The 10,365-nt window shown below is 40.5% G+C and overlaps 1 protein-coding gene across 1 annotated transcript in view; it reads right to left on the bottom strand.

Moving 5' to 3' along the window:
- Positions 1-2,745: 2,745 nt before the first annotated feature.
- The window catches only part of UMPS (uridine monophosphate synthetase), a 48,995-nt gene continuing 41,375 nt past the window's right edge, over positions 2,746-10,365 (bottom strand). The window contains exon 6 of the mRNA XM_043473193.1: positions 2,746-3,277. Within this exon, the coding sequence (XP_043329128.1) occupies positions 3,108-3,277 (170 nt within the window). The 3' untranslated portion in view covers positions 2,746-3,107. The remainder of the gene's footprint in view (positions 3,278-10,365) is intronic.

Raw genomic sequence — 10,365 nt, 5'->3', positions numbered from 1 at the left:
GTCTTTTCCTCTTTATATTCATGACTCTCTTCTCTAAGCCTCTCATCTGCTCCCTCATTATTTCCATTTCTTTGTCCCTTTGTTTTGAATTTTGGTTATGTCTTCCACTTGATCTTCCTGCCCACAGATGTAGTTCTCAACATTATCATACCATCTTGAAATTTTTCCACCTAATGTTCACATTCAAATCAAAACAGAAATCTTCATTTCAGCACCCCCCTCCCAGGGCCCCCCAACACACACAAACTGTCATCCTGTTCCTGTTATCCTGAAGTGGGTCTGCCTTCTGTGGCAGCCCCCCTTCCCCAGAAGGCCCAATGCTCACATTCATTCAGAAGCACTTGCTGGGCCTGCTCCAGATGCAGTTACTGCGCTGAGCAGGTGAAATCCCTGTGCTCTTAGAGCTACACCTATCACAGGTGGTTCTCTCTGCTTTCCTCCCCGGTTGCTGCATTTCCTCAGGTACTTTCTTTCGTCCCCTTGCACCACCCCCACCCCCCACCCCGCCGCCAGCACTTGACCCTCATGTAGCAGTAGACCTATTGTTGGTAGGAGGCCCACAGACTCCATCTGTGGGCCAGCACTGCAGTGACCAGAGTGGGCTGTCAGAAACCTCAGCTCCTCCCAAGGAAGGGCCATCCAGTTGGTGCTCTGACGTACGTACACACACACACACACACACACACACACACACACACACACACACACACACACCATACCTCAGCTCCTCCCAAGGAAGGGCCATCCAGTTGGTGCTCTGACGTACACACACACACACACACACAGCATGCGTCCTAGTCCTGAGCCTCCCCCCACGGGGGGACAATGCCCCGTACCTGTCCTCTCCTCTCGGGATCCTGACAGACTGTGCTGGTGCTTCTGGGCCTTGCCTACATGGACCTAGCAGCATTAGGTTCAGAAGTAGGTGAGTGAGAGCTGCGTGTCCTCGGGCTGCTGTCCTCACCCTCTGGTGCCCGTCTTCCAGAGACTGATGACGATCCACATCAGCGTGAGGGAGAGGGAGCTGGGTCTGAGCCCCAGGCCTGTGTTGCTCACAAGTTGGTTGTGAACAGTGTCTGTACACCTGTAGCTCTAAACTGAGGAGAGGACCAGGGTTCTGAGGCTCCTGCGTCTCTACACATCCACTGCCCGTTGCTGTACTAAACACCTGGAGTGTAGGAAGAGGCCAGTGCTCATACCCTCCACTCCCGTTACTCTTAGATGTTGTTCTGGGTGCCCTGTGAGAACTGTTCCCACAGTCTTCACCACTGTCAAGTGTTTTCAATACTCCTTGACCACAAAAGGGCTGAACTATCAAAAATGCCTCTAAAATACTTCTAGGCTGAATACCCCCCTCATAGGTCCTGGACAGCCAAATTCTTTGTCTTGTCTTAGTCAATTTGTGCTTCGAAGTTTTATGATTCCAGAATGTCTGTGCTGGGCTTAGTCTTGAGAAACATCAAAATCACCTGAAGTACCTATTACAAATGCAGATTTCCAGGCCCCACCTGTCTGCTAAAACAATCTCTGATGGTGGGGCCCAGGTGGTTCTTTGATGCTCCTGAATTCCCTTCATCACCCCTGAAAAGGGGCCTGAGTGAACTCTAGTACCAGAACTGCTTATGGCAGGAGTGGGTTTCTCAGCAGGAGGTGGAGACCCCAAGACCATCTTATTGCAGAATAAAAATGTGACAAACCAGGGCGGTGATGCTCTAAGTGTGGTCCCTGCACCAGCATTAGCATTGCCTGAGAACTTGTTAGAAATACAAACTTCCATGTCCTGTCCTAGAACTATCCAGAGTCAGAAACACTGGAGCTGGGCCAGCATCTGACTGAATGAGATTCTACGTGACTCTGATGCATGCTGAAGTGCAAGAATCTCAGCACATTACTGTAAAGGCCTCTTAGCCTTGAGGTCACCAAGACTTTGAAGACAATTCCTAACTTTTAGTTCCTCCAGAGTAGCCCTGAGGTCACGCCCCTTCCATTTGCTTCCAACCTTATTCTGTGATCATTCCCTTTCCCAGAGGGGACTTCTCTGTAGCTGCAGCACTGGGACCTGAAGCTGAGCTGGACTTTAGGGCAGAGGCAATTAAGTGTGGACTCTAAGATAAACCTTAAATGTGTAATGGGGCCATTTCAAAATGATCATCTGAGCCCACATCATTTACTCCCCTCTAAGATGCTTCCTGAACAGACTGATTTCTTTGGAGGACAGGGATCATCCAGAAACTGAGAATTTCTAGAAAAAACTGCAGTTGTGGCCAGAATAAGAGGGCTGCCTAACTGCCGCATGTGTGAAGAAAGGTGGACGCGCCCAGCCCTACCACCATGGTAACCAAAGGTAGTCGTCACTACAACCTCAACTCTGTTGCTGGGCTCCTTTCTGTCTGTCTCTGAATCTGAAGGCTGACATCCCTCTCTAGCAATGCCCTTTGGGAAATCATGTGGGATCCTCTGACAAACTTCCAAGTGAAACCTCAGACCTCTTGACACTTGTCTTTTTAAATAAATGAAAGAGCAGCTGCTCCATTTGTAATAAAGAAAGAGAGAAGCCCTCTCTCCATGTTGAAATGAAAGTCAGATACTGGCTTCAGGGGCTCATCTCCTGCTTCCCCAGCAGGCCCTCTCCAGTGAGTGAGCAGCAGCAGTGCTGGGAGCTAGCACCATTTAGACACCTGGACTATTACTTTTAGGCAGAATGGCTAATATACCACATTAGACACAGAATAAAGGACACAGAAATGTTGTACTAGTTTTAGGCTCTTCATGACCTAAAATTTGTCTTATGGCAGTTAAAAGAATCAAAAGGTCTGATATGGAGAGGGTGGGGGGCACAGTCCTCAAATGTGACATTCTAACAGAATAGGGTTTGATTGCCTAACCAACATCAGTCTCAGTAAAAGAAATCTTGAACTGACTATAGTGACAGTGCAGTGATCATAAGTCATTAAATATTTCCTGCAGACCGTGGTAACTCCAGTTCCACACAGGACCCATGGAAAAATCCAAGCAGGATTAAAGGCTGCTTATTGTTTCAAGCCAGTAGCATCTCAGGAGTCCATGTATCTGTCTTCAGGGCCATCCCAAAAGCATATCCAAGAGGCTCAAACAGCAAGTCTACTCAAGTAAGCTTCCCAAGCAGCTTTTCTGTACATCTCGGCTGCTTCCAGATGATTAGCTGATGCTATTATGCCCCGGCCCACAATGATGATATCAGAGCCTCGTTTGCCGATGACTTCTTGTGGGCTGTGGTACTGCTGGCCGAGATTATCACCTACAAACACACAGAAGTCTGTTTAATACAGAAAATGAAAAAAATCTGTCACGTCACCTTTCTGAGAAGTATCTAACCTGATTTAAATAAGAATATGCTCTTGTTCACCATGCCCCTTCTACATAGCAACTGAATAAAGGCAGGTGAAGAGACTCAAACTGGCCAGAGACCTCCACAGTGGAAACAGGTTCACCAATTCCTTTTTGATGTATAATTTTAGAGCATTTACACTTTAACAGTGTCAAAAAAACACTACTTTGCCCCAAAAGGTTCAATAGTAAATATAATGCAACAAAAATTGCCTCACAATTGAAGACTATTTAATATACATTTTAGAATCACTGTGCCACGCTGTTGGAAAAGTCCTCGTAAGGCATCTGGCCTGACCACAACCACATGCGTGAAGCTTTCCCTGCAACTCTACCAGATGCTTAGATTATGTACAGATCCTAATTCTTAATTCTGGCTTTTTTTTTAATAATTTTTTTTTTTACTGAAGTGTAACTGACACATGACATTAGTTTCAGGTGTACATCATGATTCAGTATTTGGATACATTATACATTATGAATGTATACATTATATACATTATGAATGTATTTGAACACTCAGTATTTGGATACATCATCACAGTAAGTCTAGTTAACATCTGGTACCTTATATAACCACAGAATTTTTTTTTTTCTTGTGATAAGAACTTTCAAGATTTACAACTTTCGCCTTAGCAACATTCAAATAGCAACAAATTTGGCATGCTGTACATTACATCCTCATGACTTACTCTGTAACTTCAAGTCTCTACCCTTTGACTCCCTTCATCCATCCCACCCTACAACTCTGGGAGCAACCAATCTGTTTTGTCTATGAGCTTGTTCCTTTGTTTTTTAGCTGACATACATAAGCGATCACATAGTATTTGTTTTTCTCTGACTTATTTCACTTAGCATAGCACCCTCAAGGGTATCCATCCATATTGTCACAAATCGTAAGGTTTCATTTTTTTAAATAGCTGCGTCATATTCCATTGTGTGTATATACTACATCTGCTCATCTGCTCACCCATCAATGGGCACTTAGTCTGTTTCCATATCTTGGCTGTGGTAAATATTGCTGTGAACATGGGGGCGCAGATATTTCTTCGAGTTAGTGTTTTTGTTTTCTTTGGATAAATACCCAGAAGTGGAGCTACTGGATCATATGGTAGTTCTATTTTTAATTTTTTGAGGAACCTCCATACTGTTTTCCATAGGAGCTGCACCAATTTACATCCTCATATACAGTGCACAAGAGTTCCCTTTTCTCCACATCCTCACCAACACTTGTTATTTCTTGTGATAGTGGGCATCCTTGTTTCATTTCTGATCATAGAGAAAAAGCTTTGATAGTAGTCATTCTAACAAGTGGAAGGTGGTATCTCATTGTGGTTTTGTTTTGCATTTTCCTGATGATTAGTGATGCTGAGTATCTTTTCATGCATTTTTGGGCCATTTGTATTCTTTTTGAAAACTGTCCAGATCCTTTGCCAATTTAAAAAATATTTACTTATTATTTTTATTTATTTGGCTGTGCTGGGTCTTGGTTGGGGCATGTGAGATCTAGTTCCCTGACCAGGGATCAAACCTGGGCCCCCTGCTTTGGGAGCATGCAGTCTTGGCCACTGGACCACCAGGGAAGTCCCCTTTGCCAATTTTTTAATCTGCTTGTTCTGTTGTTCTTATTGAGCTGTATGAGTTCTTTATATTTGTACACTAACCCCTTATCAGACATGATTTGGAAATATGTTCTATCATTCAGTAAGTGAAAGTGTTAGTTGCTCAGTTGTATCCAACTCTTTGTGACCCCAAGGACTATAGCCTGCCAGGCTCCTCTGTCCACGGGATTCTCCAGGCAAGAATACGGAGTGGATTGCCATTTCCTTCTCCAGAGGATCTTCCCAACCTAGGGATCAAACCCAGGTCTCTTGCACTGCAGGCAAACTCTTTTACCGTATGAGCCACCAGGGAAACAATCATTCAGTAAGTTGCCTTTTTATTTTGCTGGTTTCCTTTGCTGTGTGGAAGTTTTTAAGTTTGATGAAGTCCCACTTGTTCATTTCTGCTTTTGTGTTTTGGAGTCTGATTTTTTAAAAATCATTGAGAAGACTGATGTAGCAATGATTACCACATATGTTTTATTCTAGTAACTTGACGGTTTCAGATTTTACATTTATGGCTTTAATCCATTTTGAATTAAGCTTTGTTTATGGTATAAGATAGTGGTCCAGTTTCATTCTTTTGCATGTGGCTAACCAGTTTTCCCAACACCACTATATCCTGTGGTCCTATCCCCATTGTATATTCTTGGCTCTTTTCAAAAATTGACCATATATGTGTGGGTTAATTTCTGGGCTATTTTGTTCCATTGATCTAGGTGTCTGTTTTTATGTTTTGTAATATAATTTGAAATCAGGGAGTATGATGCCTCCAGTTTTTATTCTTCTTTCTCCAGACTGCTCTGGCTATTTGATGCCTTTTGTGATTCCAAAGAAATTTTAGGATTCTGTTCTATTTCTGTGAAAAGTGCTATTGGACTGTTAATAGGGATTACACTGAATCTACAGTTTGCTTTGGGTAATTCAGACATCTTTACAAGATTCTTCTAGTATATGAGCATGAAATACTTTTCCATTGCTTTGTGTGTGCTCATTGTCATTCAAAAATGATTTGTCTTATGGTTTTTAGTGTACAGGTCTTTCACCTCCTTGGTTAAATTTACTTGTAGGTATTTTTTCTGATGCAATTGTAAATGGGATTGTTTTCTTAATTTCTGATTGTTAGTGTATAAAAATGCAACAGATTTTTGACCTTGTATCCTGTAACTTAACTGAATTTGTGTATTAGTTCTAACAGTTTTTTTGAGTCTAGGGTTTCCTATATATAGTAATATGTCTTCTACAAATAGTGACAGTTTTACTACTTCCATTACAATTCGCATACTTTTTGTTATACTTTTTCTTGACTGATTTCTCTGGCTAGGATCTCCAAAATTAACTTGAATAAAAGTGGCAAAAGTTGGCATTGCTGTTGTGTTTTTTATTTTAGAGGAAAACCTTTCACCTTTTTTGGTATGATGTTGGCTGTGGTCTTAATTATGTTGAGGTAAGTTCTCTCTATAGCCACTTTAAGAGTCTTTCTCATAAATGGATGTTGAATTTTGTCAAATACTTTTTCTGCATCTATTGAGTCTCTCTTCTTCCTTCTGTTGTTTTCTTCCACTTGCACACGAGTTTCTTTAGTGGTATGCTTAGATTCCTTTCTCTTCATCTTCTGCTTATCTGCTATAGGATTGTGCTTTCCATGTGGTTTATATATTCTATTTTCAGTCGATAACTTAAGTTTGACTGCATTCTAAATCTCTACATGTTCATTCCCTCCACAAAGTTTTATGTTTTTGATGCCATATTTTACATTTTTTGTCTTATATGTTCTTTAATTAATTCTCTAGTTGTAATTATTTTCACTACTTTTGCCTCAACCTTTTAAGTGGTTGATCCACTGCTGCTGCTGCTAAGTCACTTCAGTTGTGTCCAAATCTGTGCAACCCCATAGATGGCAGCCCACCAGGCTCCCCCGTCCCTGGGATTCTCCAGGCAGAAACACTGGAGTGGGTTGCCATTTCCTTCTCCAATGCATGAAAGTGAAAAGTGAAAGTGAAGTTGCTCAGTTGTGTCTGATTCTTAGCGACCCCATGGACTGCAGCCTACCAGGCTCCTCCGTCCATGGGATTTTCCAGGCAAGAGTACTGGAATGGGGTACCATTGCCTTCTCCGGGTTGATCCACTCACTACCTTGATTATATATTTGCTTTTTCAGTGAAACTTATTCTTTCCTAAGTTTTCCTGTACTAATTAGCACCCTTTCTTTTCAGCCTAAAGAAGTCCTTTTAATATTTCTTCTAAAGCCAGTGTAGCAATGCTTGAACTCATTTAGACTTGCTAATCTGTAAAACTCTTCAATTCTGAATAACTCTGCTGGGTAGAGCTCTTTCTTACAAGTTTTTTTCTTCACACTTCCGCTATATTATGCCACTGCTTTCTGATCTGCAAAGTTTCTGCTGAAAAATCTGCTGATAGTCTCATGGAGGGGTCACTCGTATATAAGAAGTTTTTCTCTTGCTGCTTATAAGATTCTCTCCTTATCTTTCAGCTTTTGGTGTTTTTAATTATAACATGTCTTGATGTGGGTCTCTTTGGGCTCATCTCATCTGGAACACTCTGGGCTTTCTGCGTCTGGATGTCCATTTCCTTCCCTTGAATAGGGAAGTTTTCAGCCGTTATTTCATCAAGTAAGTTTCTAGCCTTTTCTCTATCTTTTCTTCTTGGGACTCCTATAATGAGAATGTCAGTCTGCTTGATGCATCCCATAAGTCTTTTAAGCTATCTTTACTTTTTTCTTTTTTTGGTTTCTGTCCTGATTGGGTAAGTTCCACTGCGTTTCCCTCAAGTTCCTTTGCTTCATCTAGTCTACTACTGAACCACTCTAATGTATTTTTCAATTATGTTATTGTATTCCTCAGCTCGGTGACTAGTATTTTCCACCTCTCTTGAGGTTGAGTTCGGGGAGCATCTTTATGACCATTACTTTGAACTCATTATTAGGTAAATCACTTATCTCCATTTTCATTAAGGTTTTTTCCCCTGAGGCTTTTATCTTGTTCTTTCATTTGGAACACATGTCTGTTTCTTCATTCAGCTTTTCTCTGGATTGGTTTCTATGCATTAGATGAAACAACTGTCTCTCCCAGTCTTGAAGGAATAGCCTCATGTATCAGATGAACCTTGGCATTCAACCCTACCCTAGCTCCTGGTTGTTTCTCAAATCTTCTGATTGTCAAAGCAGCCTATTATATTTGTAATAGCGCCCAGTAACTGAGGGTGTGCCAAGACTTATCAGTATCCCAGAGAGAAAGGGGTTTCAGTTAAACACCTAGATACATTCTCTGATTGCCATGGCTAGGACTTTCAAATCTATGTTGAATAAAAGTGGCAAGAGTAGACATCCTTGTCTTGTTCCTTATCTTACAGGAAATGATTTCAGCTTTTCACTGCTGTGATTTTGTCATATATGGTCTTTAATATGTGGAAGTAGATTCCCTCTATGCCCACTTTCTAGAGTCTTCATCATAAATGGGTGCTGAATTTTGTCAAAAGCTTTTTCTGCATCTATTGAGATGATCATATGGTTTTTATTCTCAATTGGTTGATGTGTTATATTACACTGATTGATTTGTGGATACTGAAAAACTCTTGCATCCCTCGAATAAATCCCACTTGATTGTGGTGTATGATCCTTTTAATGTATGGTTGGGTTCAGTTTGCTAGTATTTTGTTAAAGATTTTTGTGCCTATATTCATCGGGATACTGACCTGTAATCTTATTTTTTTGTGGTATCTTTGTCTGATTTGATATCAGGGTGATTGGCAGCCTCACAAAATGAATTTGGGAGTGCTCCTTCCTCTGCAGTTTTTTGGAATAGTTTCAGAAGGACAGGTAACTTTTTCTAAATTTGATAGAACTCAACTATGCAGCCAAGCCATCTGATCATGGAATTTTGTTGGGAGTCTTTTTTACTCAGCTTTGATTTTAGTACTGGTGATTGGTCTTTCATATTTTCTATTTCTTACTTGTTCAGTCCTGGGAGCTTGTACCTTTCTAAAAATTTGTCCATTTCTTCTAGAGTGTCCATTTCATTAGCATATAATTGCTTGTAGCAGTCTCTCATGATCCTTTGAATTTCTGTGGTGTCTGTAGTAACTTCTATTTTCTTTCGTATCCATTCAAGCAGTCTGTGTTTTCTGGTTGGAGCATTTAATCCATTTACACTTACACTTTAATTATTGATATGTATGTTCAACACTGCCATTTTGTTAATTGCTTTGGATTTGTTTTTGTTCGCAGGCCTTCTTCTTTTGTGATTTGATGACTATCTTTAGTGTTGTGTTTGGATTCCTTTTTGTGTGTGTGTATCTACTGTAGATTTTCGGTTTGCCATTAACATGGGGTTTTATATTGCTCTCTCTTTATATATATATATGTGTATATATACACACACACACACACACAAAATTGTTTTAAATTGTTAGCCTCAATTTCAAATGCATTTCTAATATCTTACATTTGTACTCTTTTCATGATTGCTGGTTTTGATATCAGATTTGTATGTAGGTGATTTCCTATCTTTATGTATGCCTTTATTGGTGAGTTTTTCCACTCATAATTTTCTTATTTCTAGTTGGGGCCTTTTCTTTTCCATCTAGAGAAGTTCCTTTAGCATTTGTTGTAAAGCTGTTTTGATGGTGCTGAATACTGCAAAGCTTTTGATTTCTCTAATGTGAATAAGTGCCTTTCTGTGTATTCTTGGTTGTAGGTTTTTAATCTTTCATCATTTTAAATGTATCATGCCACTCCCTTCTGGCCTGCAGAATTTCTGCTGAAAAGTCAGCTGATAACCTTATGGGGATTCCCTTTTATGCTATTTGTTGCTTTTAATATTTTCTCTTTCTCTTTAGTTTGATTAATGTCTCTCAGTGGGTTCCTCCTTGGGTTTATCCTGTATGGGGCTCTGTGCTTCCTGGACTTGTATCTCCTTTCCCATTTTGGGAAAGTTTTTGGACATTCTCTCTTAAAATGTTTTCTAAGGTCCTTTCTCTTTCTTCCTCTGGGACCACTATAATGTGAATGTTGGTGCATTTAATATTGTTCCAGAGGTCTCCGTCCTCGTATCTCTTCATTTTTCTTTCTTCTCTTCTACAGCAATGATTTCCACTAATTTGTTTTTCAGTTTGTTCATTTGTTCTACTGCCTCATTTATCTGCTACTGACTTCTATGTATTTTTCATCTCTTTGTTCTTAAAAGCTTCTTTTTTTCTCTTTTTGGCTATACCATGCATCTTAATTCCCCAACCAGGGATCGAACCCATGACCCCTGCATTGGAAGCACAGAATCTAAATCACTGGACCACCAGGGAAGTCTCCTAGCTCTTTATTAAACATGTCTTGTATCAGTTTGTGCCTCCATTCTTTTTGAGGTATCGGATCATCTTTACTTTG

This window comes from Cervus canadensis, chromosome 7, assembly GCF_019320065.1.
Source record: "Cervus canadensis isolate Bull #8, Minnesota chromosome 7, ASM1932006v1, whole genome shotgun sequence".
Lineage (NCBI taxonomy): Eukaryota > Metazoa > Chordata > Mammalia > Artiodactyla > Cervidae > Cervus > Cervus canadensis.
Note: the sequence above shows the minus strand (reverse complement) of the source record. Positions and strands in the feature narration are given on the sequence as shown.